The 27,248-nt window shown below is 48.5% G+C and overlaps 10 protein-coding genes across 10 annotated transcripts; 4 read left to right on the top strand and 6 right to left on the bottom strand.

Annotated features, from left to right (window-relative positions):
* Positions 1 to 729: 729 nt before the first annotated feature.
* Positions 730 to 3,162, top strand: EDB82DRAFT_477606 (uncharacterized protein; the record flags this gene model as incomplete). The annotated part of the gene is made up of 3 exons (XM_025727490.2): positions 730 to 790; positions 876 to 2,435; positions 2,486 to 3,162. The coding sequence occupies 3 exons, from the start codon at positions 730 to 732 to the stop codon at positions 3,160 to 3,162; spliced, it is 2,298 nt and encodes a 765-aa protein (XP_025581951.2).
* Positions 3,163 to 3,939: 777 nt separating this feature from the next.
* Positions 3,940 to 4,883, bottom strand: EDB82DRAFT_477605 (Frag1/DRAM/Sfk1 family-domain-containing protein; the record flags this gene model as incomplete). Its single annotated transcript, XM_065608093.1, has 3 exons — positions 3,940 to 4,304; positions 4,356 to 4,803; positions 4,854 to 4,883. 3 exons carry the CDS (start codon positions 4,881 to 4,883, stop codon positions 3,940 to 3,942), a joined length of 843 nt encoding a protein of 280 aa, XP_065463979.1.
* A 1,333-nt stretch (positions 4,884 to 6,216) lies between these two features.
* On the bottom strand, positions 6,217 to 7,864 carry EDB82DRAFT_526963 (uncharacterized protein; the record flags this gene model as incomplete). The annotated part of the gene is made up of 6 exons (XM_065609169.1): positions 6,217 to 6,334; positions 6,439 to 6,601; positions 6,654 to 7,095; positions 7,148 to 7,264; positions 7,315 to 7,443; positions 7,502 to 7,864. 6 exons carry the CDS (start codon positions 7,862 to 7,864, stop codon positions 6,217 to 6,219), a joined length of 1,332 nt encoding a protein of 443 aa, XP_065463978.1.
* Positions 7,865 to 8,727: 863 nt separating this feature from the next.
* Positions 8,728 to 10,404, top strand: EDB82DRAFT_464226 (kinase-like domain-containing protein). Its single transcript, XM_025727486.2, has 2 exons — positions 8,728 to 9,160; positions 9,210 to 10,404. Exons 1-2 carry the CDS (start codon positions 8,938 to 8,940, stop codon positions 10,226 to 10,228), a joined length of 1,242 nt encoding a protein of 413 aa, XP_025581948.2. The 5' UTR covers positions 8,728 to 8,937; the 3' UTR covers positions 10,229 to 10,404.
* On the bottom strand, positions 10,405 to 13,751 carry EDB82DRAFT_506518 (exocyst complex component Sec10-like protein). The gene is made up of 2 exons (XM_025727485.2): positions 13,270 to 13,751; positions 10,405 to 13,213 (listed from the first exon to the last, which is right to left on the bottom strand). The coding sequence occupies exons 1-2, from the start codon at positions 13,364 to 13,366 to the stop codon at positions 10,539 to 10,541; spliced, it is 2,772 nt and encodes a 923-aa protein (XP_025581947.1). The 5' UTR covers positions 13,367 to 13,751; the 3' UTR covers positions 10,405 to 10,538.
* Positions 13,752 to 13,813: 62 nt separating this feature from the next.
* On the bottom strand, positions 13,814 to 16,680 carry EDB82DRAFT_506512 (Aspartate/glutamate/uridylate kinase). Its single transcript, XM_025727484.2, has 7 exons — positions 16,532 to 16,680; positions 16,149 to 16,473; positions 16,062 to 16,081; positions 15,885 to 15,965; positions 15,488 to 15,815; positions 14,359 to 15,283; positions 13,814 to 14,301 (listed from the first exon to the last, which is right to left on the bottom strand). The coding sequence occupies exons 2-7, from the start codon at positions 16,236 to 16,238 to the stop codon at positions 14,204 to 14,206; spliced, it is 1,542 nt and encodes a 513-aa protein (XP_025581946.1). The 5' UTR covers positions 16,239 to 16,473; positions 16,532 to 16,680; the 3' UTR covers positions 13,814 to 14,203.
* Positions 16,681 to 17,804: 1,124 nt separating this feature from the next.
* On the bottom strand, positions 17,805 to 20,571 carry EDB82DRAFT_241722 (RFX DNA-binding domain-containing protein). Its single transcript, XM_025727483.2, has 3 exons — positions 19,828 to 20,571; positions 19,477 to 19,770; positions 17,805 to 19,425 (listed from the first exon to the last, which is right to left on the bottom strand). Exons 1-3 carry the CDS (start codon positions 20,325 to 20,327, stop codon positions 17,913 to 17,915), a joined length of 2,307 nt encoding a protein of 768 aa, XP_025581945.1. The 5' UTR covers positions 20,328 to 20,571; the 3' UTR covers positions 17,805 to 17,912.
* Positions 20,572 to 22,132: 1,561 nt separating this feature from the next.
* On the top strand, positions 22,133 to 23,537 carry EDB82DRAFT_241696 (TB2/DP1, HVA22 family-domain-containing protein). Its single transcript, XM_025727482.2, has 4 exons — positions 22,133 to 22,662; positions 22,759 to 22,974; positions 23,064 to 23,185; positions 23,256 to 23,537. The coding sequence occupies exons 1-4, from the start codon at positions 22,612 to 22,614 to the stop codon at positions 23,374 to 23,376; spliced, it is 510 nt and encodes a 169-aa protein (XP_025581944.1). The 5' UTR covers positions 22,133 to 22,611; the 3' UTR covers positions 23,377 to 23,537.
* Positions 23,538 to 24,325: 788 nt separating this feature from the next.
* EDB82DRAFT_506503 (stretch-activated Ca2+-permeable channel component-domain-containing protein) lies at positions 24,326 to 26,674 on the top strand. The gene is made up of 2 exons (XM_025727481.2): positions 24,326 to 25,738; positions 25,789 to 26,674. Exons 1-2 carry the CDS (start codon positions 24,565 to 24,567, stop codon positions 26,466 to 26,468), a joined length of 1,854 nt encoding a protein of 617 aa, XP_025581943.2. The 5' UTR covers positions 24,326 to 24,564; the 3' UTR covers positions 26,469 to 26,674.
* On the bottom strand, positions 26,675 to 27,178 carry EDB82DRAFT_506501 (uncharacterized protein). Its single transcript, XM_025727480.2, has 3 exons — positions 27,048 to 27,178; positions 26,872 to 26,998; positions 26,675 to 26,818 (listed from the first exon to the last, which is right to left on the bottom strand). The coding sequence occupies exons 1-3, from the start codon at positions 27,165 to 27,167 to the stop codon at positions 26,751 to 26,753; spliced, it is 315 nt and encodes a 104-aa protein (XP_025581942.1). The 5' UTR covers positions 27,168 to 27,178; the 3' UTR covers positions 26,675 to 26,750.
* Between the last annotated feature and the right edge of the window lie 70 nt (positions 27,179 to 27,248).

The raw sequence follows: 27,248 nt of genomic DNA, 5'->3' as shown, positions 1-27,248 counted from the left end.
CAAAGCTGAAGAACGAATAGCTTCGTCACTGTGCGAAGCTAACAACTAGCGTCGACACCTGAGATCATCGCCAAGGTTGATGTGACGTCATAACTAGCACTATCTGGGGTAGCGTATCGCAGGGCCGGGAAGGGAAAGAGCTACAGAAGTGACCCTGACGTAGGTATGCTTGCCTTTGAAGGAAAGGAAGGAAAGCACCGTCTCGGGGCCAACGCCATTAGAGTGAGGACTCCAACACCAGCGCCACGAGGGTCTCATTTCACAGCATCATCGTTTATCTTTGTAAATTGAATAAATCTTGCTTTTACCCGTATTCCTCTATCTTGCTCTCTTTCCCCAACTCTTCCACGCTGCTTCGACTTGAAATCAACCATCCGATATACATATTCATCACCACCAAATACCAAAGTATTTTATACTAAGTCCTCGTACCCATTATCATTATTCCCTGTAAAAAGACAGCCAGGTCCACAAGTCAAGCAATTCCCACCTAAAGGCGAACATCCGGCACACCCATGTATAAGGCAGATACGACAGTCAATTAAACACCAAGCGACATCAAGTCGGCCAAGATCCTTGGAAACGCATCCCGAAACTCTGCCACAAGGCCTCGCGGCCCTGCAAAGACTCTTTCCCCCACGCGCTGGGCGCATCGTGATCATCAGTGCAGCATCCACTCGTTGCTCCAATACGAGCAGCTGAGCAAGCACTCATTTGAGTCGCATTACAATGCCCACCAGCACATCCCAGCAGCCAACCATGATCCATTCGCAGCCGGCAGCGGCTCCAGGTATGTACCCAAGTCCCTTATGGCTGACAATCGTCATCCACCTGCGGCGTGGCCCAACACATTCTGACACTTATATGCTACATAGGAGCCAACAACTCGGGTCGTCTCAAATACGCAGATCCCCGAGATCTTCCTAGTTATCCATCTGCTGGTCTTCGTCCCGACGGTGCTGCTGCGAGTGCTGCCGCTTCTCTTGGATGGTCTAATCAAAAGCCTATCGAACTCTGGAAACCCGACAAGACGTCATCCGCATCCGCAGCTGCCGCTTTGGCAAAGAATTATAAGATGGCACCATCATGGGAACCAGCATCCAACTCCGACGGCCACAAAGCTGCACTTCTAGCTGTTGGCTCAGCCAACGCTGCATTAAACCACACACCAAACCATCAAAAGACACATGAAGGTTGGGGAAGTTCTGCTGCTACTCAAGCCGTGGGTTCTGCCACAGCTGCGTTGAATCGAGCATCAAGCCAACAGAAAGCCCATGAAGGATGGGGAAACTCGGCTGCTACTCAAGCATTCAACGCAAACCGAACAAACTCTATGCGACAGGCCAATCTAGCGTCACCCGACACTTCACTGCAAGGGCAAAAGTCTCTTGCTGCAGCGAAAGGAGCCATGTCGACTACAAGACGACGAGCCAAATCTACACCCTCAGCTCCAGACAGTCTTGCCACATCGTCCCCGCAGCCCAATAGACGACCCGATGCCCTCAGCGGAGCTACCCTTGCGCATAGGGCAAGTATGAAGTCCAAGCCAGCAGCCGATAACGCAGGTGCTGTGCCGGTCACTACCATGACTCGCAATATGTTCACGTCGAACCCTCCGGTTAAGCCAGAGGTGGATGAACGACAGAATAACGAGCAGCTTCATGCATCGGCGGTTGCAATGGCTCGAAAGATGTACCTCTCGCAGCAAAAGATAATTGACGAGGCTAAGGAAAATCAAGGACGAGACTCCGATATAGCACAGCCGAAGCCGTATGTCAATCTCCAAGATGCTGCATACAAGCAAGCCCAAGAACGATTGGCCAAACTAGAACAGGAACACCAGAAAAACCGAGACTTTCAATCTTACTATGGAAATGATTCGGCATCTCCAAAGCGGCGGTTCACGTTGACAAAGCTGCGCCGTCGATCTTCCAGTGACGGCGACATCAACGACCGTCAACAGTCCGAGAAAATCCGGCAACAAATGTCACTTTTCTCCAACAAGCTTACAGAGGTCGACCAGAAGAAGCGTCAAGATGACCGTAACGCGCTGCTAGCTGCAGCGCAGCGTAACGTCACGGCTCGACTACAGGGTATGGATGAGAAGGTGTATAATGAGACTGGTCAAGTGAATCCTACTTTAATGAGTGAGTGGGAGGTCAAGGCTCATCGGATGGCGAATGCTAGCCACGAAGCTCGCAATGAGAACAAGGGTAAAATTGACATCGGAGGTGGGAAGTTCATGGATCCTCATGATGTAGACGCTATTGCAGCCAAGAGGATGCAGCCTATTTTGGACAACATCAACGAGAAGGCCGAAATTGAGCGAGAGCGCCTTGCCACGCTCAAGATGGAAGAGGAAGCCAGGAAGGCTGAACAGGAGAAGCAAAAGGCGCGTGAGCGCGAGGTCAGAGAAATCAACAAGAAGATCAAAGGTATGTTTACTAAAGTGAACATTCATGATTTTTGCTTACATATCGGACAGATCAAGAAAAGCAGGAACATAAGGCAAAGAAGGCTGAGGAGAAGGCTGCCAGAGCGGAGGAGAGGCGCCAGGCTAAGGAAGAGAAGCTAAAGGCTAAAGGTGACACAGCGGTTTCTGGCGAGGAAGCTATTGACGACGGCGAAAGCACTCGAAGTGAGGATGCTGCCTCGTCCCCTATTACAGCAGCCGCGCCTGGTTCGACTGAACAGGATGCACAAGCAGCTATTGACACAGAAACGGGCAGCACCGAGCGGGGCCGAAGAAAGCTCAGTGACGCGACATCACCGACATCCAAGGTCAAAGGGTGGATCAAGAACCGCTTCTCGCGAGGCAAGTCTCTCGGAGAGAAGGATCGCGAAAGCCAAGGCGACAAGAGAGGAAGCTTCGTCGGTGGCGCCGCTCTGAGAGACCCTGACACCAATCACAGTGCCACAAGTCTCGACAACCGGGCAACAAGCATGCGAGACGTTGCACTTGCCGGCCGTGGCACAAATGGCGAGTCGAGCGACCGTGACATACTACATGATTCACGTGGTGTGAGTCCTGTAAGTAGTGACTCGGATGATGACGAACAAGTTCCTGCCATTACTCCTCCCCCAGCGATTAAGGACCCTGTTGCACGACAAAGCCACAGTCCCTCAAGAGACTCCAGGTTTAGAGAGAACTTGGACAATTGAGTAGACAATACGCCAAGACAAAGTTACGGACAATGAATTGGGTTGGGCAAGTTGGCAGGATAGTGTTTGGCGTATAAATTGGGTTTCCTGGTTTCCTGTTTCTTTGAACGTTGCAGCGGTTATTAGCAAAGCGTTACGGTTTATGATTGGCCACTACTAGGGGTAATATATTGCACTAGAAGTAAGGATTGTATTTGACATCTTGAGTGAAAGGGGCTGTTTTATTCGTTGATGTAGTTTCCTGTATTTCGTTCCAGCTATGACGCATTTTATCGTGAAATACACCAAAATTGATGTCATATTCATGTTGTTGAGGCCGAAGCTTCCGCAAGAGAGTGTACGTTTGGTAAAAGATGTGAGATAAGAGATGAAGTTAGCAAATCAGTTTATACTACTTAGATCACACTTCTTGCACTACTGATATTTGTACCCTAAACCTCAGGAGGCCAGCTTTTCTGCTAACCCACTGGGACATATACCAAGTCTCGCATAAGTGAAATGAATAGTTGTTACGGAAATGTTGATACAGATTGTTAATTCTTGTCTAAGCAACAGTAATAGAAACATTATGCAAGTCTCTCTTTCTAATAGTGCAAGCCAATTCCAATTTCCAATCCAAACGCCATGCAAAAGGGGGAATCATTCCGGCATAAGTCCATATAACATGAGAAGTGGTGTATGTAGTGGCCAAATTTAGGTGAGCTTGAGTGCTGCACAAACATCCAGTCGGACACACGATCGCTGATTTTGGTGCAAGTTCTTGGGTAGCGACTTCTATTAGAAGTCTCTGGGAGGAGGAGCATTCTGGGCCATCTCGACGTCCCGCCCGTCGTTAACGTTGCTGCGCGATCCTTCGTAGCTTGGGTTGCTGGAATCGACTGCGGCAGAAGGCACGTACTTCGGGTGCCTGGCGTGGTTGGGCTTGGTACGGATAGCAGGGTACAGGTCGATAACGAAGGAGATGGCGTAGAAGGTGAAGATGAATGAAATGACCCATTCAAGGATGGCGGCGGCATTTCGCTGCTTGATGCGGCTAGTAACACCAAAGGCGATAATAAGGGCGACTTCGACCAAGATGAAGGTGAGCTTCACCCAGAAAGAGATGCGAAGAACGCGATGCTCCCGGTAGTCTTTTGAGTCGACTGGTCAGCGACTTGTTTCACTAGGTTAAGACAGATAGACGCTGGACTTACTAATTCCGAGACGCTGATACTCCCAGCAGATAAAGACAGCAGAGATCAGGTAACCTCCAATAAAGAGAGCCAAAAAGGTATGGTGCAGCCTAGTGTATCTGCCAGTGCGGAAGATGGCCAAGCAGATGAGCCCGACAGTACCGACTGCAGCAAAAACGATCGAGAGCCAGGTAAGGATCTTCTCCATAAGCGTCGTGTTGGGCGCAAGACGACCCCTGTGTCGCAGCCATCGCTCGGAAAGAAAAGCGGCGTCGAGGAAAATGGAAGTGAGGACGCATCCAGTGATGAAGAGCGGCCACAGACGGTCAGCGCCGACGTTTGAAATGTACGCGACGTCGGAGTGGAGAGACTGCGTAGGATAGCGACGACCATGTTGATTAATTTGCCATTCTAGTAGGAGGCCCAGAAGCATCCCACACCAGACTAGGCCTGAGAGTACTGGAAACCACTGGTTTTGTTAGAGATATTTGTTTGGAGGAAAGTGTAGTTTCAGCATACCCAGTATGAAAAGACGCCTTTTACAGCCATTTCGAGTATATGTTGTGTTGTGGTGTGGTGATGTAATTCTTGGTGTTTTTGACAAAAATTGGCTGGACGAGCAAGTGGTGGTCAATTAAGTCCCGTATATGGCAAGCAGCTGAGCTACAACAACCGACTTCAAGCCAAAATGAAGTGAAACAAAGAAATAAAGAGGAGGGAGGAAATGTTATAAAAAGGAAATAGATAAATGTACGTGCAAGGGTATTAATGGTGTTATAATACTTGGCAATGTTATGGGTCCCTGTTACGCAACTCGGGGACGTCCCCTTGTTAATTCCAAGCTTTTTTCCCTCCCCTTGCTCCAGCACTAGATGTTTTAGTCCCTAGTTATATGATCGTCATACATAAAACTCCACTGCCGAGAGGCTGAGAGGATAGTAGTGACATAACTGAGAGATCTCGGGTCCTCGGAGTGGTCCGCGGATGATTCCCTCTTCCAATCTCCGGGATATAAGCCCGGTAACCCTTCCTCAGCCTTGCCATCATGCGTAGTCACGAAAAAGCCAAGAATGGCTGTGGTTTTGATGACTTGTTAATGGTGTTACTTGGCATTAGCGCGGCGAGACAGGGGTGACGCGGCAGTGAAGTGAATTACTAACTACTTATTACAGATCTTGTGGCGCAGAAGAAAAGAACAAGAGATGATTATAAATTCCCCATTAAGACTAGATGCTTGAGTCTAAGTCCTCTCTGTCAGTAGTGACAGTTAGAGAGAGCGAGAATGGCAGAGGAACAGAAAGAAGAAAAGATAGAGAGAAAAATGACATCACTTGACAGTTACATCATGAGACATCGTCACAGCCCAAAATAAGCCTCAGCCAACGACGTCGACAAGTGGAGTCTTCCTACACCCTTTCAGCTCTTATTTCTAATCAATATAACTAATCCCTGCACGAATCATGAACAGCACGTTAAAAGGGCCTCTTGAGTCAATATCAATCATGATAAACTTGTAACATTTAAACAGTAAAACCTTGACTTGAACTCTCCAGTACCAAGTTACTGTAAGAGTCAAACTGCACAAGTGAGTACCTAGTTACAACAGCATTATGAATCAATTTCAAGACTCCTCCTTAAAACCATATTCCCAGCGACGATTGCCGTTGTAGTAGTTGTAAGGGCTGCGGTGTAGTGAATGCCACTTTGGTGGTTCTGGCGCGTATCCCCTGTCCCAAGCGTACTCTTTCAATAGCTCTCGACGAAGCCACTCCCGATCTTTTGCCTTCTTCTTCTTCTCCTTCTTCTCCTTCTTCTTCTTCTTCTTCTTCTTCTTCTTCTTCTTCTTCTCTCCTCCTCCTCCTCCTCCTCCTCCTCCTCCTCCTTATCTTCTCTCTCTCTCCTTCTTCTCCTTCTTCTTCTTCTTCTTCTTCTTCTTCTTCTTCTTCTTCTCCTCCTCCTCCTCCTCCTCCTCCTCCTCCTCCTCCTTATCTTCTCTCTCTCTACTCCTTCTCCTTCTTCTTCTTCTCCTTCTTCTTCTTCTTCTTCTTCTTCTTCTCCTCCTCCTCCTCCTCCTCCTCCTCCTCCTTATCTTCTCTCTCTCTACTCCTTCTCCTTCTTCTTCTTCTCCTTCTTCTTCTTCTTCTTCTTCTCCTCCTCCTCCTCCTCCTCCTCCTCCTCCTCCTCCTCCTTATCTTCTCTCTCTCTACTCCTTCTCCCTCTGTAGGTTATGATAGGCATCATAAGGGTTGTTGACGTAGTGATCGTTACTGGGTTCCAGTGAGTAATTGTTCTTGTCCACGGATTGCCAATCTTGGTTACGAACAGAAAGATGGTTATAGTGAGGCTCATCATGCTTGTACTCGCCGTGCTTGTAGCCATCATCGTGCTTGTACTCGTACTCCTTGTACTCGTCATGCTTGTACTTGTGGTACACGTGGCCGTGCTTGTGTCCATGTTCGTGGGCATGAAGATGACCATGACCGTGCTTGTGACCGTGATGGTGACCGTGGTGATGCTCGTGGTGGTGCTTTAAGACCTTGACCTCCTTGTTATACTTCTTCCCCGACTTCTCCTCTCGAGGGTCGCCGTAGGAACCCTTGTTCTCAAAGTCCTCGCCGGTGATCAGAGGAGTATAGATGAAATTGCTAAAGGCTTGCTGGACGCTACCCTTGGTGCTGCCGTCGTTGGCACCCTGCTTCTCCATGATGATCTTGAGCGTCTTCTTGCAGCTGATGCGGCGACCAACCTCATAAGTCAGAGCCTAACAAGTATGTAAGCGCAAATGAAAAGAAGGATAAGCAGAGGTCACTTACGTAGTTGGCAGATCGAAGACTGTTGATAGAAGTAAGGACGGGACGATCAACCTCACCCTCAAGATGCTTGGTCTTGTGTTTGAGTACCTTGAGAAGGCGGATCAGGGCGTCAGCATACTATCAAGCTATTAGCACAATCTTCTCAACAGTCGATAATAAACCCGTACGCCAAGGTAGCAGTCAATGATATAAGACTCCTGGCCGCAGCCGAAACACTTCTTGAGTGTAGTGTAATCGATCTCCTTGTCATAGATATCAAGACGGTGCTCGAGCTTGTAGATGTGATAGACGACTCCCTATATTTCACATGTTAGGATTGCCAAACACCTGATACAAGTTATTATCTGAACGTACACTCCAGCAAGATTCATCATTGCCGCAATCCTTGGTCTGGGCAACGTGGGTCACCTTCTCAACCTCGTCGGTGAGTTCATGGAAGTCCTTGCAAACCCTTTCCTTGGTAAGGATATGGCAAGGCTTGATAGGATGCTTATGGTGGACGTGGTGGATGTGTTCATGGGGATGAAGATGCTTGTGTTTATGCTTGTGATCCCCATGATGGTACTTGTGCACTCCATGGTAATGCTCTCCGTGGTGCTTGTACTCATGGTGTTTGTCGTAGTCGCTTTTGCCAATCTCCTTTGAGCTGTCAGGGATGGCAATGCCAACAGCAGCAGGAATTGCGCAAAGTGCGACGAAAGGGAGTGAAAGTCTCATCGAAAAAAGACTTTGGGAACAACAAATTAATGCAAAGAATGTGTAATTAGGGTCTATCAAATGAAGAATGATGCTGATGATTTGAATGAAACCAAGATGAAGTCCCAAATGCAATCTTAAATAAACTCATCTTCTCTGTAATCGTCTCCTCTTCCAATCGACCGTGTGTCTGGGCTGTCATCAAAGAATCATCGACATATGCCCATGAAGCCTCAATGGTCGGAACTTGGTCCTTGATCAGCCTTTGCGAAGGCGATGGCCTGGTACTTTGAACAAAGTCCCGGTGGTGCCATCGATTACAACTTGTCCTTTTGAGCACAAGTCCATCTCCATCAAAGTATGAATTACTTCATGGTTCGAGTTTCTATAACAACGGACATTCTGAGGCTTTCATTTGAGTGATCCCCTCGCGGTGCCTCCATGTCGAGGCTTTTTTTGAGGTGGCAATGATAAGAAAGGCGCCCGAGAAGCATCATAGAAGTATCGAGGCACAAAAGCCAGATCATATGCTCAGGATCCCCTTCTCGTAATTCGTGGAGAGCAACTTTGCACTATCAATGACATGAGTATAAACTTTGAAGAGAGGCCGAAGAGGCTGTGGCATATCACCACCTGCTGCTAGGCATAGTGGTCTCTGGGCCAGAATGAGATTTTGAAGCTGAACGCGACTCGAATCCCACGTTTTCGCGATTTCAACGTTGGTGAGGCGACAAGGAACAAGATGTAGATTTGAGGTTGAACGTGTAAGTCGAGTTGAGGTACGTACCTGAGTCGGCAATTCGAACTCCGATGTTCCGATCTCGAATTCCCGATAACGATAAGCCTAGATTCAGCTCCAGACTTAGTACCTACCTATCTACTATCGAAGTTAAACATCAACTCAACTCAACAACACCAACATTAAACATTGAATTACCTTCACATTTAGTGCGCATCAACGCGTAGCCACCCAATCAACCGCTTGGAACTGCCCCACGATCAGTACCCTCGAAAGGGTCTCCCTACAGTACTGCAGCTGGCTATTCCAGCTCATCACACCAACTTCTCGATTGGTTCTTTGTTCCTCATCCAACATGGCGGTTTCACCAGTCTTAACACATACGGCCGAAGCCGCTCAGACGCAAACCCTTGGCCGCGCCATCTCTTCGCCTCTTAAAAACGTTACTTCGCAGACCTCTTCTTCCAATGGAACGCCCATGCCTCCTGTTACTTCTGCGCCTGCACCAACAAGCATTCCCACCACACTCGATCTTGCTGAGCAGATGAACGACGAAGAGAAGCGCAAATATGTAAAGGGTATGGGATATTTGGCAGCTTTGTGAAACTTGACTCTAACAGTATTCAGGCAAGAAGCTAGGTGAAGGTACCTACGCTGTTGTCTTTCTTGGCCACCTCCGCTCAAAACCCACCACCCTCGTCGCCATTAAGAAGATCAAGGTCCAGAAAGAATACGACGAAGGCATGGCTCCCGACGCCGTCCGTGAATTAAAACACCTTCAGGAGCTCTCCCATCCAAACATCATCTCCCTCCTGTCCGTCTTTTCTTCCAAGGACCAGAACCTCAACCTCGTTCTCGAATACCTGCCTCGAGGCGACCTGGAAATGCTCATCCGCGATACCGAATCCGTCCGCTACGGTGCTGCCGATATCAAGACTTGGATGGGCATGCTCACTAGAGCTGTCTGGTTCTGCCACGAAAACTTTGTACTCCATCGCGATATCAAGCCAAACAACTTGTTGATCGCGGATGACGGCGAGGTCAAGCTTGCTGATTTTGGTCTTGCGCGCAGCTTCGCCGATCCCCACCAGCTCATGTCTTCGCGCGTTATCACACGGTGGTACCGACCTCCGGAGCTTCTCTTTGACGCAAAGCACTACAGCGGCGCTGTTGATGTCTGGTCCGTTGGCACTGTCTTTGCCGAGCTTATTATGCGCGCGCCTTATCTTCCTGGCAATACAGACCTCGACCAAGTCCGTCTCGTCTGCGAGCTCGTTGGCACCCCAACAGACGATAATTGGCCTGGTGTCACTAAGCTTTCTGGTTATGCTGTCCCCGGCCAACACCCTGTGCGTGGTAAGGACTGGTACGAGATGCGCTTCGGCACGGTCGGCTCTGACGGTGTGGACTTGCTCATGAAGACACTCATCCTTGACCCCAAGAAGCGTATCACCGCCCGCGGTATGCTCGAGCACCCCTGGTGGCACTCCGAGCCAAAGCCCATGCGCAAGCAAGACCTTCCTCGAAAGGGCGGGACAGGAGCTGATGACAAGATGGGTGCTGATCTCAAGCGACGTCCAGGCGTGATTGATGATGATAGAGGGTCTAAGGTTGCTCGCAAGCTTGACTTTGGCGGTATGAACTAGATACAGGTAGATTTGACATGGATATAATGGGCGCAAGAGCATATGGCATGAACTTTTGGGGCATTCTTTGGCGTTTGGTTTTGCACAAGTAGATGGAGAGCAATATGTCACATCTAGTAAAATAGTACAGTTACCATGATGCAAAATGAGAAATTTTATTAGACACTTCAGGTCAGATCAGTTCATACTCATAAATTTAAGACTATGGATATCCTATCCCAACCAAGCGCTTCATCCCTGACATATCTTCATAATTTCGACATTTTTTTCCTCGTAAATATATCCAGGCAAACAGTATATACTTCAACTCTTACATGAGTACACACTCAAGCCCATACATGGCTCTCTCAACGCTCTTTCTAACCTGGTACCAATCCGCTCTTCTCTGCGCATACTCGTAGACCTCCTCGGCACGAAACACTCCGCCGAAACGGTCACCATCCGCAATGACAGTGGCCATCTCGCGTGCGTGCCGAGGATCGATGAGGAAAATTTGGCTCAACTCGCGCAAGGCGGCAAAGTAGGCGAGCAGATCGGCGTTGCGCAGAGTTCTGATGTACTCATAATAGACATTCATATCGGCAATGAGGGTAATTGCGCCCTCGGTACTGATACGTTGACGCTTCAGATGTTTGCAGATGGCTGTAAATAGGCGCAAGCCGACCTCGCCGTTAAACACATCAAGCATGGACTTATCCGTCGTACCGACCAGCATTTTCGTGTGAGATGATACAAGCTCAACGATACGTTTGGCTGTGGCTGTAGGACCGATATCAGGCTCTGCAGCAGGCGCAGCTGGTTTCTCGACAGTGCTAGAACCAACGCCAAAGCCAGATCCAAATGCAGAGGACGATGATGGGGCGGAGGGGTCAATTGGGTTATAGTCTGTGGGCGGCTGGGTTGTGCCCTGGAGGTATTCAACCTCGTCCATCAGGACATCAATGCCCTTATTCAAGCCAGCAGCGACACTCTCGTCGAGCATTTGCTCGAACTTCTTCTTGGCCAGGCCTGCTGGATCCAAGAAGTCGTTGCGGTCAGCAATCTTGGGGGTTGCGAGCTGCTGCTCGTAGAAAACGTCAATCATCTGTGAGATCAGGTCTCCTACATTGACGAGTTCGATAAAAGTAACGAGAGGTGCCACACCCGCCTTGTTATGGTCGCTAACCTCTCTTGGATTATAATGCGATAGGTGGTCAACAGCCATGTCGAAGCCTGTCTTGACGTGTTTCTGTCCTAGAATACGGAGCAACACTACGAAAATGGTCGCGCATTGCTCTCGAGCTTCTCCTCCAGCTTGTCCACCAAGACTAATAAACACTGAAGCACGCCCAAGACTGGTTTTGGCAGCGTGCACCAGATTGAGTGCCACTTCGATGCTGAACAGTGACTTGATGCCCTCAAGCTTCGACGCCATGATGGCTGCCTTGGCTGCGAGCTCATCTGTAGGCGCCTGAGCAGGCAAGGGGCTTCCTCGACCTTCGAGTCCTAAGCTAGGGGTCTCGGGGCGTGAGGGTTGAGGGCTTAGCGCCCCAGCACCATTTAACTCTTTAGAAGCCGACAGTACTGGTTTTGCTGTGGAAGGTTTGTTTGTTGCGAAAGGGGAACCCTTAGGGAAGCTGGGGAGGACAGTAACGGGCATCATGACAACTTTCTTGAAAGAACTTAAAAAATCCTTCTTATCAGCCGAGCGGTTGATGTTTGACATGTAAAAGGACTCAATAGTCGAATCCTGTTCAGAGAGTTTCTTCTCCCAACTTGCGACTTCCGTCTCAGCATGGTTTGTGAAAAAGTCCAACTCAGCTTGAAGATATAGGTCGAGGTGAGGTTCGAAGACGCGCAATGAGAACTCCTTGGCCATCTCCTTGACGTCTCGTTTTGATCCCTCAGGAGGTGTGAGGGATTGGAAGAAGAGCAATGTCTGCTCGAAGACGCCAGACATAGCCTTGAGATAGGCTGCCATGCTCCGCTCATGGGCTTCATCGAATAACGGTGTCGCGTATTCCATAATAATATCCTCCCTCACCTTTTCTACAAAGCTCCAAAAAACGTTTGCAGGTTCGGGAAAGATGCGTTCCATGACTGAAGCCTGCTCGTTGACCTTGGCAAGTATCATCTCAAAGAACAGCCGTGAGGGTTCGAGTACGATGCTTTCCTCTTCCGTTGCCTGATTAAGACAGTCCATAGAGTTGACCACCAATACTTCGTTATCGTTGAAAATGGGATGCTTATGGATAAAGAGATCTACACCCCCTGTTGCGCCGTCAAGAGTATGCAGGACATGTGCATAGCGACGCATTCGACCATCCACGTCCCAGAATTCGTAACCTTGCTCGAACTCTCGAAGAACCGCACTTTCGAAGATACCCATCATGTTTGAAAGTTTCTCCTCTCGCTCATGGCATCCAGGAGACCAATCGCTATGAGAAAACCTCTTGAGATTGGCAAGCATTTGCGCTTGTTTCTCTGGGTCGCGAAAGGCCTGGAAGATGATAGGGTCGGCATGAGACTTGGCCCGCGCAAGGTCAAAGTAAAAAGGTGCCAATGCACCATAAATCTTGCCATACTCATGCCTTGCGCCGCCTCGAATACTTCGCACTTGCTTGAAGACATCCAAATATGCCGCTGGGTCTTCAGTGGGGTCGGATGAAGCCCCCACCGCCATTGTCTCGAACCCATCACGAATATCAGCCACGGCACGATTCTTGGCCTCTTCTAACGACGCATCAAATAGTGTTGTTCCAGTGGGTTGCGCAGGAACTGCGATTCCCTTTGCCTGCTTAGCCGCAATGTTGGCAGATTCTCGTCTCCGTCGCACCGCCTCTTCGAATCGACGTCGGGCCTCGACTTCATCCCAACAGTCCATGCTCTTTAATCTAGAAACCCATCGTGTGTCGTCGTATACCATATCTCGCATGCGGTGTGATACTCGGGCAAAGCGCATTTGATCGGCGACAGGGAGGTAGTCGAGAATAGCCACCAGGATCTCTGTCCATCATGTCAGTCGCAGGAACTTGCTTTCATCGTAACGGTGCTTTCCGTACCCGCAGGAAGACTAGCTTTTGTATCAAGCATCTCAGTCGCTTTGAGAGTGCTGAGGATGCTGCCCCGGTTGGCAGCACCCGTTTTGGACCTGTACATGGTTGAGAGAGGTGTATGTGCTGCAACTTCGTTTGGTCTGATGCGTGACGCCGTCAATCACGTCTCCCTGGCGCTTTTCTCCTCGTAGTCGTTTCTTGTTGGTCGCGTTTTGTTCAATGTCATGAGCCGGCGTTCAATCCATTCATCCAGATGTAGTCTAGCATGTGGCAGCCGGGCTCAGCGTATAAAGCGACACCGACACCGACATTGGACGGCCAATCGAGCTTGAGAGTCGCTTGTAAGAAGTCGTCCCCGGCGTTTGTTTGCTTGGATTGATGAACCGGACTGCAAGAACCTGAAGTAATGAGTTATTTGAGAGATAATTTGCCAGGTTTAAGTTGGGTGATGTTATATGTACCAAGAGAAGCTGCAGCTCGGTCCATGTTTCTGGCTCTGACAGGGGTATCGCAATCTGGAAATGCCCCGCATCAACAGCGGCACTAGAGTAGGTACTGTCGACATTCAAACAGAATGGGCAACTAGAACGGAACCTCTGAAACCTCCACTAACAAGACCCATGGGCCTACCCTGTATCATCTCTTTTCCCATCCTCTTTACGCAAACAACAGTGCAGTAGATTATTTCTTACATGTTGTCTTTGTTTATTATTGCCCAATACATCATATTGCAATATCTCCGGGGTTATTCAATGTTGGAATACCATTTATCATCCGTTGATGCTGTCCCTACCTGTACAACTACTTATTCTATGCCTTTCCTACTAGCAAAACTCCAGCAACGCCTACAGAATGTGACAGCCAATAACCGCTCCAAAAGGTACGGTATAGTAACAACTCCCATGCAGATGCCAACTTTTCTACACGCCTTATTTAACATTTACTCGAGAAAAGTGAAAAGATGGGTATGCAACACGTTCATAGCGCGAGTAGCATCCCGTGCACTAATTACACAAGAGATGTTGATCTCGCTAGCACCTGTTGAGCCAAATTAGCAGGTCGTTCTGAAATACACATTGTTGAGTAGATACATACCCTGTGAGATCATCTCGAGGTTAACGTTGTGCTCACCAAGAGTAGAGAACATGCGTCCTGCAATACCAACCATGTTCTTCATCTCGGCACCAACTAAACTTAGAATTGCCATGTCGGTGAGTATACTTACATCACCGCAATCAGCAAGCTCCGCGGCCGCATTGCCAAAAGCCTCGACCTGCTGGCTACTCGCGTGAATAGCCATGGAAACGTGCACCTCAGAGGTAGAGATGAGATCGACCGAGATGGAGTAATGGTTGAGAATGGAGAAAACACGGGCGAAGAAGCCATGAGAGATCGATCGTTTATTCGAGTGCACGTTGATGACACTGATATGGTCCTTGATGGTAACGGCGGTAGGACGCTTGGGCTTTCGGTGTTCTGCCTCAGCCTTGGGAGTAGGAGAATCGCGTGTAAGCTGATGGCTAGCAGAGCGCATGCGATCAGGAACAACAATGGTGCCGTTGCCCCGTGGGTTCTTAACATTCTTGATACGAATAGGGATAGGAGGCTCGGCACGGATAACTTGATCCATAGTGAGATGATGGATGACCTCTGAGCCGTAGAAAGTCAACTCAGCTGCTTCCGAGGGAGTGATGGATGAAAGGAGGCGCGCTGTGGGAACCTTTGAGGGATCGGCTGAGAAGATACCGTCGACTTCCTTCCAGACTTGCAGCTCCTCGGCCTTGACACCCACAGAGAGAAGAGCTGCGCAAAGATCGGTATAGCCACGACCAATGTCACCGTCAATGAGACTGCCAGGCACATTTCCAAAGAATCCAGTGACTACCGGGACGCGGTTCTCACAAGCAGAAATCTTGCGGGTAAAAGCCTCGGAAGCTGTACGGTAGAACTTGTCGTCGAGACGGTCTGTGGCATCATAGTGGAATGCATCGCAGAGATCGACGTATTCAGACTCGACTCCCTGAGTTAAGTGTTAGTATTTGAACAATGCACAAGTACATAAATTCTTCGGAAACTCTTTCTCCACCTGAACAAACATGCCTATGTCGCCATAAAACAAAGACAAGAAGTAGAAGCTCTCGTCACAATCGTTAAATTGTGAAGATGCATATGTTCCAGGGGGGTTGGAAATTCGCGCAGCACCAACTCAGAAGTGAGTACTTACCATATCCTGCAAAAGAGCCGCCATGAATCGACAACTCAACTTCTCGCCGAAGCTGATAACACGGTCCTTTGCTCTTGAATTGATCTCGAGGTTGAATCGCTTGGCGGCCACGATATACTCAACCAGCTCCTGACACTCATCCTTGACGGTCTGAATGAGCGTCTCACGAAGAGATTGATCCTTGATGAATGATTCAGCGGCAAAGACATGGTCGTTGCAAATGTCGAGCATCAATCCGCGTGCTTGCTCAACCAATTCGTTCTGCTGCTCCTCATCAGAGCATATAGCAGCACCGACACCTCTCAGCTTGCCATAGACGGCCAGCAGGCTAATTTATGATCAGTCTTTAACCAATTCCCACTGTTGTTGTGTGAAGGAGAATAATATCAAGACTTACCGGCTGGTGGTACCCTCTGCTTTCTTACCCGTGCTTCTCGCAGAGCATACTACGATGACTCTGTTCTGAGACAAGGTGGCTCTATTGGCAAAGTCAGACATGACAATTCTGAATCATCTCCCCGCAACCATCCCTTCCTCTTCTCCAATTCTCATGATTCACGAGGTTGTTGCATACCTGACGATGTCTTTTGCAATCTAGACCATATTTGTTAGCATGGTGAATAAACATAAGTCTGTATCAACGGGGGAGGGAATAACAAACCTTGTCCGGGAACTTGCCCACACTGGTACCACCGAATTTCTGGACGACCCAACCAAGGTCCGGCGAATTATTGTACGAGAGGCTTCCCATGACTGCTGTGTAGTATTATATAAGGATAAAACAAAGGAACTTGGGGAAATAAGTCTCTCAACGTGGATCCGGTTCAATGGCTGTTATGTTGGTTGCTGCTGCTGATGGTGAACTGGACGGTTGGTTTGTGGTGGAGTTCGTTTTTTTCCGGCTGGGTAACAGAGCGAGCGAGGGGAAAAAAAGTTTCTCAATTGAGTGAGGCACTAATGAATTAAGGTGCCAGTGCTGTCTGTACCTACAGCACAGTCAGTGAGTTGAAATACCCACGGACAAGCGCCGAGTCGCCTCCGTACTTCTCAAACGAGAACGAACCCACTGGGGAGACTGAGCAGTCGATTGGGTTGTATAAGCTGATAAAATACAAAGCTAGCTGGTGTAGTATTCTCAACTTTTTTTTGTTTGTTTGTGTGTCTGGGATAAGATCCTTTAACAAATTACAGAAGACTTGTTGAAATAGAAGAGAAAGATACACTGAACCAGTTTGGGCGAATTTTTCGAGGTTATAGCATCCAATGTCGAAAGCTGGATATGAATATAGCCGTCCGGGAACGGAGCCAAGGTTTCGAAATATTTGGATGCACCCAACAATATCAACTCCTGGTGGCTTTCTCTTCGACACTCTTTACAGTATATCGATAATTACAGGCTCATAAAAAAAACTCATTGATGACGAGAGACTATCCTTATATACAACATCATGTTGGCATCTTGGTCCTTCATGCCACTGTGCAGTACACAGTCATCAGAAACAAATGTCCGGCATAAGCCCCGAATAACAGCTCACTCACAAGGGTAAGCAAGCTACTGCCGTATATTTTTCTTCCTCTGTATGACTCGGCCTTGGTTCCATGTTCCGTCTTCGGCATTGGCCTCTTTTTCCTTGGTGGGTTTGTCGACTCCATCCGTTAGTTGACCCCACCGCGCTAGTAGTATGGACACCCCCACATTATAACTCGAGCTGTCCCTGCAGTCTCTACAGGTAACTTATAGTATACTAAGACCAGGAAACTTTCCATCACTGACCTACTCAATTGATATTCCAAGAGCTTACAAGTGCAAAGTACGGATGTATAGCAAGTTAAAGGGCTATAATCAAGAAGCTTCCATCCCTCATCTTGTTCTCCTGATCGTGTTAGAGCACCAGTAACACTGACCAACCAATCAAAGTCAAAACTTCGGCTCGACAACTATAAAATGAGATTGCATGAATGAAGCATCCCGTGTCGAAACAACCATTGTTGAATTGATCAATTACTCAAGATTCTTCATAACAATAGTAGCATACACCATAATCGAACAGTCAGCCCTGTCCTTTCTTGTCCAACCAATCCTAGAATTCGTCGGTTCACCTGAACGCCAATACCCAGTAGTTGTTATGCTGCGACTCCAAATCCCAAGCATTAAAAATCTGACAATCAATCCAAACACATCTTCTCCCAGGCCTGTCTTTCCAATATAATGGAACTCGACCAGTCGCACATCTTCCCCTAGACCCATCATCATGTCTTCGTCCCGTCATTCCATCGTCTCTGATTCGAGAATAAGGCCTTGGCGGAACAGAACAGCTGGGCACCATTAAATCACCAAAGGGTATAAATCATCCCAGCTCCGGAACGCCAATCTCCGTACAAGCTCGACAACAAACGCGATCCTGCTGGCCCTATATCCCAACACTCATAGTCCACCTGTGGCAAACTCCGATCCTGTCAACATGTCATGCTCCTGGTTTTCTGCACCTGTGTAGTCGAACTTGTCCAGGTTGAATTCTTCCTCAGGCGTTCTGATCCCAATACCACTATCGTCGTGCATGTCGCCACCACTCATGCTCATCGAGTTTTGGCTCACTTTGTTGGAGGCGGGGGGGAATGGTGCCCGTTCTCCTTGGTTCTGAGACGCATTGTTTAGGTTGAGTTCGTCGCTACCGCTGCTGTATCGGGAAGTTTGTCGGCTTGTATCTTTCGCCGACTGTGGAGGAGGGCTGGTTGTGTTAGTACCCGTGGTGCGGCTGCTCCTCTGCTTCATGAATCCTCCCGTCTCCACCAAAAAGTATGACATCTCGTCTAGCCATGTCTTTGTCACCCACCACGAACCGAAGCTCTTTCCTCCGCCAAGCGTGATGTCTCGCATCACTGCTGTACCAATGCGCTCGACACACCACACAATGTCCGTAGCCGAAGCGTAAGGGAACCTCTGAGGCAAGCCTCTGAGAAACGCAACCCAGCTCTCAAGAACATTTTGACCTGGCGCGCTTATATTATCGTCATCCGATGAGCGACTGTTGGTGGGGCTAATTTCTCCGTAGACCGTGACAGTTTCTATTTCCCAAGGTACCACGGGATTTTCCAAAAGCGATCGAATATCACGAAGGAGAAGTTGCACCACGTCGTCCATGCCTCGAGTGGGTACGCACTCGGCAATCTTTCGCACTCGTATCATGACAACCCAATCCGAGAACATCTGGTTGCGATTTTCTTGGGAAGAAAGCATATTTGCGGCCGCGTGAGCCGTTAAGTTTACCCTGAGTGCACGGTCAAGGAGTCCAGCAAAAAGTGTCGCGGGGGCTTCCTTGGCTCGCATTACGTGCTGAGGCTGACCTTGGAACGACTCCCGGATGTGGGGGACAAGTCTGTCTGAAATGGTCCTGAAGGTATCTAAGACAGGCTTCGGCACAACCTGGAGTGTGAGACTCGATACTATCCTCATCATGCGTTGATAGAGGACAAAATCACATTCCTCAACCCAAGGCGCCAAGGCTGGGTTCGCAAACAATTTTTGAACAGGTGTCGTCAGTGTTCCTTGAAAGGAGGTGTACAGGTGGAAGAAGTTTTTCTCCTTGCAGTACCTTATGCATTCTACGAGTGATGTGCAATGAGCCCGGTACAGTGCCGACAAAGATTTGGCAGCATCGGGATCAGTTCCTTGAGGGAGGAACCGATCGATCGATGGGAGAGGAAGAGGGTCAGCGAGTGCGAAAGCTTCTTCGTTAACGGGAGGGAAGGCGTGTTCGATTTGAGTCTTTGTCGTAGAGTTGAGACTTTCCAAGTTTCTAACTTCATGCTCATTGTATAAGCTATGGGATCGAGAAACGAATTGGCGTGAGTTTGTATCGAGCTTCGCGTCGGTACCGATGTGAGGTGAAGGTAATGTCCCCTGGCTCAGACTAATATTCGGTGGTGCGGGGAGTTGGCTAGTTTTTGTTCAGCAGACGTACACGGTATCAGACGGGGTAGCAACATACTTGAAGTTTGGGGTGAGGCTTCTAGCTTCAGTCTGAGGGTGAGCTATCCGAGCTGAGGCTTCATGTGTCTCTGGTGATTCCTCATGTAATGTGAAGTTGACATAGTGGTATTTGGATTCTCCGCGGACACCTAGCCGTCTTGTCTTGAGACCAGGGAACAAAACGCGAACGAGCTTGCCAAAGCTGGCAGGATTAAGTACAGTTATCCTTTCGTTGGCACACTTCGAGGCGTAGTTGGCGTACACACGTCCTCTTGGGACAGATCCTTTACCGGCACTACAGACCGAGTTAATCCTAGCATGGTCAGTCAGCACGTGTCCAACCGTATTGCGATGTATAGAGAGGATATACCAAAGCATGGCAAAAACTTGTCGCGTTCGCTCCGAGTTGGGACCTCTATCGTTGCCGTGCAATTCCTTTGCCACATCGTCAAGGCCACGGTGCATGTTGGTCTTGTACAGTTGCCTCATTTCAAGCTCGTTGTTGGCGCTCGATCGACCTGACGTGTTTTTAGGGGCTCCGCCCATGACCATTCGGGAATCGCCGTCGTCGTTTTCATCGCGTTCCATCAGTTGGCTTTCACCTTCAGTGAAGCTGGCGTTGTTGCTGTACTGTTCGGCTGGAAGGGGGTGTCTTTGCGGAGGATGCCTTTGTTGGTACTGCAAGTGATGACCCATCGGAGCACTCATGGAAGCATCCATTGGGAAATCTTGGCCACCTTGCATGTGTGTCGCAGCCTGTAGCAGCATATCGTCTGTTGACATCTGAGTACCACTCATGTCCTTAACATGGCCATGGGGATGCGCGTGTATATGGGCATGATCGCCGGGCAACCATTGTCCAGAGTACATGTCCGACGTGTCGGCAAAGCCTGACGGTTCGAGGCTGTTAAGCGATGCTGTTGAGGCTTGGGACAGAGGACGTCTGGCTGACCGGGCGGAGGAACGGGCTGATAGAGCTTGGGTTTGCCCAGCAGCTGAAATATTGTCCACTGAGGAACGCAAATTCTGTTAACAATCGCGAAGCACGAGGCAGAGATGAATGGGGCAGTAAGGTTTTAGTCAGGGTTTGGAAAGCAAGAAAGCTTTATGTTTTGTCAAGACCGAGTGTTATCGCGTCGTGATTGGGATGTCGAAGATTAAGTTTGTAACTTCGGAGGTCGGAGGGACGAAGGAAAAACAGGGAGAAAGTTGACTTACCCTGCTCCATAGGTAGGTAGGTACTATTAGGTACTTAGATGAGAGACGGGGACGTTGTTGATTTGGGTTGAGTCGAGAGGAATTTGTGGGCTACCAAACAACAAACATTGGCTGGGGTTCGGATGCGCCGCTTCAACAACAATGAAACTCGAGGGAGAAAACCGCAGCCACAGACTCGCGAAACAAATAAAAAATGCAGCAATGGCTGATTTGATGAGAATAAGTCACAATAATACCGCGCAAGGGGCTGCGCGCGCTATCTCTGGCGCGGTGCTGAAGGTAGCAGTGTGTCTTTGCTGGAGCCGTTGTTGTGCCTGTGTTGTCGTTGCGAGGTCAACGAGAAATGGAGTCTGTGCTGATGAGCCTATAGAAGTCCGCTGTTGTATTAGATAATCATAGTGGGTGCTATCCACATGTTCTATTGGCGTGTCTCACGAGAGCTTCATCGGATTGGATATCTGGTGCTCATTTCGAGACCGTAAATTAGCCGAAATTCCTGCTATCACGGTATACGAGCATTGACTGGCTGCGCGTCCTATTCTGTACGATCGTGTCTCGATCTGTGTCTTTAAGGCTTGGAACTGCTAGTCTACTCCCGGTCAAGAGGTACTCGTCGCAAGAATTGGATGTCTCCTCAACTATGAAGGACATGACGGTTGCCCTGAACAAATGTTTATTGTGCATTGCAGCGTGAATGGCGATGGGTCAGAACTGATCCAGCCAAGATAAATGTATTTGACAGCGGTCCAGTTGTCTGGGGAGATGTGAGATGTCAAGAAAGCACATGCTGTTGTATAAGACCAGCCGGGTCGAGTATATGATACGCTCACGAGATCAATCACAGTCACAATCCTCTTCACATAAGAAACACATAACACAAACACTGTATGCAATATCCCAGGTGTCTTCCGCTTTGACTAATGAGAAACGTTGTGACAGACGACATTTCGCTTTTTTACCACGCCGAAAAAGCCATCATACTTTGAAATCAAAACCATCAAATAGCGACTTGGGAGTTTGCCGGGAACTTGCTACGTACGGGTATGCACCTCCTCATTGCCCCCTTTTGATGGTATCTTCGGTTCGGTCTACCTAGAAATGATGTAATTGTTTTTATTTGTTTTTCTTGCTAGTGTAGATACATGTGATGGTGTGTGTTAGCGCTACATAACAAAGTACCGACGAACCTTGCGTCATACATATGACGAGTATGAGCTGACCTTTTCGGTCAATTAATCAATCAGAGAGACCACCAAACCTACAGGACTGTATAGAACGACGGGAAAGGGAGCTATACGCCTATTATGATAGATTCATAGTATCAGTGGAATAAAAATCCCTATCTTAGTACTGATTACTGCATCACATGCACTCCATCACTCACCCTAAAGCATCTTGCTGATCAACTTTAGCAACTCACAAAAAATCCCCGAGTCTACAGGGTCACAAGCCACTGACACACTGTTACGCTCAACTGACTCCGCGTCAATTTTGTTCCCGCTTCGGTTCGCTACACGGGCAGGCATCAGAAACGTTGGCCGCTTGAAGCGTAGGAGACGAAATTAGCAGATCAGTTTATGCCACGTAGATTATGATCCTTACACCAATTATTTTTGTATCATAAGACTGAGGAATCCCTCTTTTTTGTTACCCACTAGACGGGCTACCTATCCACCTACCTAGATAGGTCCTGCTTTCCATTATCTTCCCCCATCTGAGCTGGAGCTAGTGCAGTGATAAAAGGTGCTCAGGGCTGCCTCTCTATTAGTCTACTTCTTCCATTTAACCAACTGTGCTCCTCTTACGTATTGGACGCTAAGTCAGCTATTTCACACCAACCCCTCCAACGTCTTTTTTTACAACTCTGCCTACCTTCTTCCTATCATCACTCAACTTTTCGACATCTGCTTATTGTATTGATACATTATTATCAACAATGTCTGCTCAAGATAAGGCCCAACAATACCTTGGTCAGCTCGACCGTGAGGTAAGTTCTTGACAACGCTGCGATTTCACCTTCGTAGTCGACACAAATTGCGCAACACTTGATCCAGATCAAATGCTGACAACTGTCGTTATCCAGCTCTCCAAGTACCCCGCCCTCAACAACCTTGAGAAGCAGGCTGGTGTTCCCAAGGCCTACGCCGTCATTGGTGTCGGAGCTCTTTACTTCTTCCTCATCATCTTCAACCTCGGCGGTCAGCTTCTCACCAACTTTGCTGGTTTCGTCATTCCCAGCTACTACTCGCTGGGTGCTCTTTTCACCCACAACAAGGAGGATGATACTCAGTGGTTGACTGTACGTGGCCTTCTTTCTCCAACCGCCGGAGCGGATCCCGAGATTCGCCGGGTTCTACGTGGCAGCAGGGTTGCTAACTACTTGCCTAGTATTGGGTCGTTTTCGCTCTCTTTACCGTTATTGAGAGCTTCGTCCAGGTCGTCTACTGGTTCCCCTTTTACTTCGTCTTCAAGTTCATCTTCCTCCTCTGGCTCTCTCTCCCTGCCTTCCGGTAAGTTCTAATGCGGGTCTGCACCTGCCCCGCTCTACGTAGCATTTTGTTCAAAAACTGACTTGGATAGGGGTGCTGAGCTCATTTTCCGATCTTTCCTGGTCCCTACCCTCGGCCGATACTTCCAGCAGTCCGGCTCTACCGCCTCAGGTCTCCGTGCCAAGGCTGACGGCCTCGACAAGACCGAGTAAATGGTCACCGCTGTGTAGCTTGGTCGCTAATCCAAATCTCGCGTATACTGCGTGACCCGGACCAAGTACTTTCGGTTATACATGAACGGAAAATTGTTGCCTTTTGGGAATGGAGTAGCTTTCAAAATAATGCTGCTCGATTTGGAGGTGAACGGATGAGAAGGATCAACATCAGGATTGGGAAGTATACAAGCTAGAGAGACGCACTGGGCAGCTGTTTGAACGCGAAGGGGTGACTCTTGTCATGGCCCTGTTTGACTGATGAATGAATGCCAAAGATATTGACTAGAACTATACTGAAGACGCTCTCTTTTGAACGTTATGAGAACACGTTTCGCGATTATGTCGTTTTTTGCTTACCCCACATCGCCTCACTTTGTGATCTACAACGCTGAAGAACGGTCCCCTAATTTATCAGACATCAGCCTATCTATGATTGTCGCGTGCCCAATTGTTGAAGCTGCGACTTTCAACACATATCTCAATGTGTGGTGCAGTAGGTCAGTAATCGTCAATCTTTTACTGGTAGTTCAACCTCAAGCTTGTACGGCCGACGATCTGATCCGATCTGGCGTGACCTTGACGTAGCGCTCAAGTTGCTAGTCCGTGGAAGGTCTTATTTTTAGCATGGCCCAAGCTTTTTGTAACCGTTCGTGGGTTCGTCCAGACTCAAAAAAAATCCCGAACATTCCTCAGCGTATCAAAAAAATTGGCCGCTAGGAGTATAGGATAGTGACGAAATTAACAGGTCAGTTCATCGTACCTAGAATCAATTTCTTAGCTTATTTATTTTTTACCCTAACCTTTGAACGCCAATTTTTTGGTACCTCTAGCCACTATCCGCTGAACCGTTTGTGGCGGTGCAGCAACCCTAGCGTCCTGGATGGATGACTGCGCCTCACTTCCCCTTGCTGTATCAAATTAGTGGTTGCCGCTGTCAGCAGTAGCATCCATTCTCATCGTGGGCTGAATCGTCTACTTCGATCTTTAATTCTTGTTCAATCGTCTTTTGTCGAGCAAGACGAACTCTCCTCAAGATACAACTTCGGGGGATCTCACAATGGTCTTTTGCATCTGATACCAAGCCTCATGCTACGAAAAAGAACACTCGTTTCCTGATTGCGCGTCGCTAGACCGAAGCCATACTCAGCAAAAAGGCGAAGGCCCCTGGAGGGAACGCCGACCATCATGATACCCAATGCATCCATACCACGACTACCGATACCAAGAACAACGTACATACTTACCCTAGCGCTGAGTCTATTACTCTGTGCTTTTGGAAATGCCGATGCATCAGAGCTGTTGCACGACTCTATATTCGACACCGAAGCACTTGTCGAGCGAAGCGATGCATCCAATCTCATATACGAACCTGACTTCGGCGTATTCGATCGTAGTATACTCGGTCGTGCAACAGCAGAACAGTCGCTTTTGACCAACAACGGCCCGGATAGTCGAAAATTGAGTCCCGGCGCAACTGTTTGCTACGTCGTGGATAAGAAGACATTGTTCGGCAAGGATAAGAGGGACGACGATACCCATGAACCGAGGAGCACCGAGGACGATTCTGGCCATCAAAATCCTCGTCGAGCTGAGTCTAAAACGGTTTACATATCTGTAAATACCTGTTCGAGGCCAAGCTTGAAATCCAAGGATAAGGACAACAATCCTGAAACAGCACCACAACTCAGTCTCTACACTTCAACCTCTAGCAAGATCAAGTGCCCAGACTCATCTAACTACAACAAGACAAACTCTGACCTGCAAAGGATACCGTTCGATGAGGGCGCGGCCACGGTTACTGTTAATGCTACCGATGCCATATACATTAGTGTTGCTGCTCCTAACATCACAAAAAAGCACGATGGGGACTGGGAATATCAGATCGCGATATCTTTTGACGAGTACTATCATAACTATGACGCTCAGAACGGTACCGCTCGACTACTGCTGATGGATTTCGACTCGACATCAGCACTTCTTGTCACTAGCAATCTGACTGAGGATTCAAGTGAGACCCAGCAAATCATGAAGAGGCCGCCCCCTTACCAATTATTCGTTGGCGACGAAAAACTTAGATCCATTGACGGTCTGCGACACTCAGCTTGTGGCCTTGCACGGAGCGCCGAAATTTGGGCAAATGGCAATAAGTCGGGGCGACACAATGATCTCGTTACCACCGGTGTTACAACACGAGGACCAGGCCAACTACCCAAGCAGCAATTCTTGATTGCAGGTCTTAATCACAGTTCCTCATACTCGGGCATCCTCGTCAAGATGCCAGAAGGGAACAGCAAGAGGGCCGAAACAACAGGTGGTGGGGGTACAGTCTACCGGGCCACCTCATTTCAAACATCATCCAGTAAGTTAAAACTACCATTTTATTTGCTTATATGAAACTGACTCCACCAGGCTCGAATTGCAAGATGGTCACTAACCTTGAATTTTGTAATGAGACTCAATATGCTGTCCCAGGCAATGACAAGAAGTTCAACAACACGGCCCTGGCAAAGCACTACGATGACTACGCCAGAAAGATGTATGCCAACTTTGAAAAGGTCATGATGCAGATGCCCTGCGAAACACCCCCTGAGTCCCGCTACTCGCTTGTGCGGAGTTGTGATCAGTGCCGCGAAGCCTACAAGCGTTGGCTCTGCACTGTTAGTATCCCTCGCTGTGAAGATGTTATGGGCGGTAGCAGGTTCAGCGTCGTCCGCAACGCTTTCCAAGCTTTCCCCAACGGGACCACGCTCCCTGATAATTTTCGCAAAGGACTCAGGTCATCTGCAAACAACTCTTCGCGTAACGCCTGGATCGACGAAACGGTCAAGCCCGGCCCTTACAAGGAATTATTGCCATGTGAAGACATTTGCTACGACGTCGTCCAATCCTGTCCCTCGGCCATGGGGTTCACCTGCCCGCAACCTGGATTCCCAAGTTTTAGCGTAAGCTATGGAGAACGGAATTCCGATACTTCCAGTATCACATGCAACTACCCGGGCGAGGCAAGAACAAAGATCAGCGCAGCGTTGGTTGTTCGTCCTGATACATTTATGCTCAGTGCGGTGTCATTGATGATGTGGTTGCTGTGAGAGATGTGCTTCTTGGGTATGCTTGGAGTTTAAGATGGCGTTAACTTGAATCCTTGGCAAAAGTACCGCGATGAACTGGCATGTTATGATTGACCAATTTCGGAGGTACACTTCTCGAGGTTTATAGACTTTGTTAGTGTTATATGTAAGATAAGGTCGTTTTAGATAGGCTTTTGTAATTCTATTCAACGATTCGGTATATCAATACTGCAAAGAACAGCCATACATGGAAATCATTCGTTTATCATCTGATGATTCAACCACATCACCATAGCACGGGGTCTAAGCCTTTTTTGCCTTTGTTGCAGCATCGTACTCCTTGATCGTCGTTTCCAATTTCTCGATAGTCGCTACAAGAGAAAGGTCAGCCGGCCTGTTGTCGCAAGCATCCTTTAAGACGAACCATCTCGTTCGGCGCGGACCTCGTCTGTCTCAAGCTTCACCCATGACCAATAAGTAAGCTGGTATGTGAAAACAGCGATGAGAAGTGTCTTTGCGATCGGTCGTGTGAATGTGCGATAGAACTGAGACTACAGCATTGTCAATACAAGCTCCAAGTGTATGAACTGGTATGCGTACTGTTGGGCTGGGCTGACTTTTGCTCGCGTACGTTCTTCTGCTAACGGAATAGAGACCCTTGTTGTAAAAGCTCTTTGGCGCAATCGCAGGCCGTAGCCTTGTCAATGCCGTGGAAATCATGTTGTTGATGCGCAGTGAATTGAACATTGAATAATCGCAAAGCAATCGATAAGCTTCATTCGCAGAAGCACAGCCACATCT

This window comes from Fusarium venenatum (genome assembly GCF_020744135.1).
Source record: "Fusarium venenatum strain MPI-CAGE-CH-0201 chromosome Unknown EDB82scaffold_3, whole genome shotgun sequence".
In the NCBI taxonomy this organism is placed as follows: domain Eukaryota; kingdom Fungi; phylum Ascomycota; class Sordariomycetes; order Hypocreales; family Nectriaceae; genus Fusarium; species Fusarium venenatum.
The sequence above is the reverse complement of the archived record's forward strand: the minus strand, read 5'-3'. Positions and strand labels throughout refer to the sequence as shown.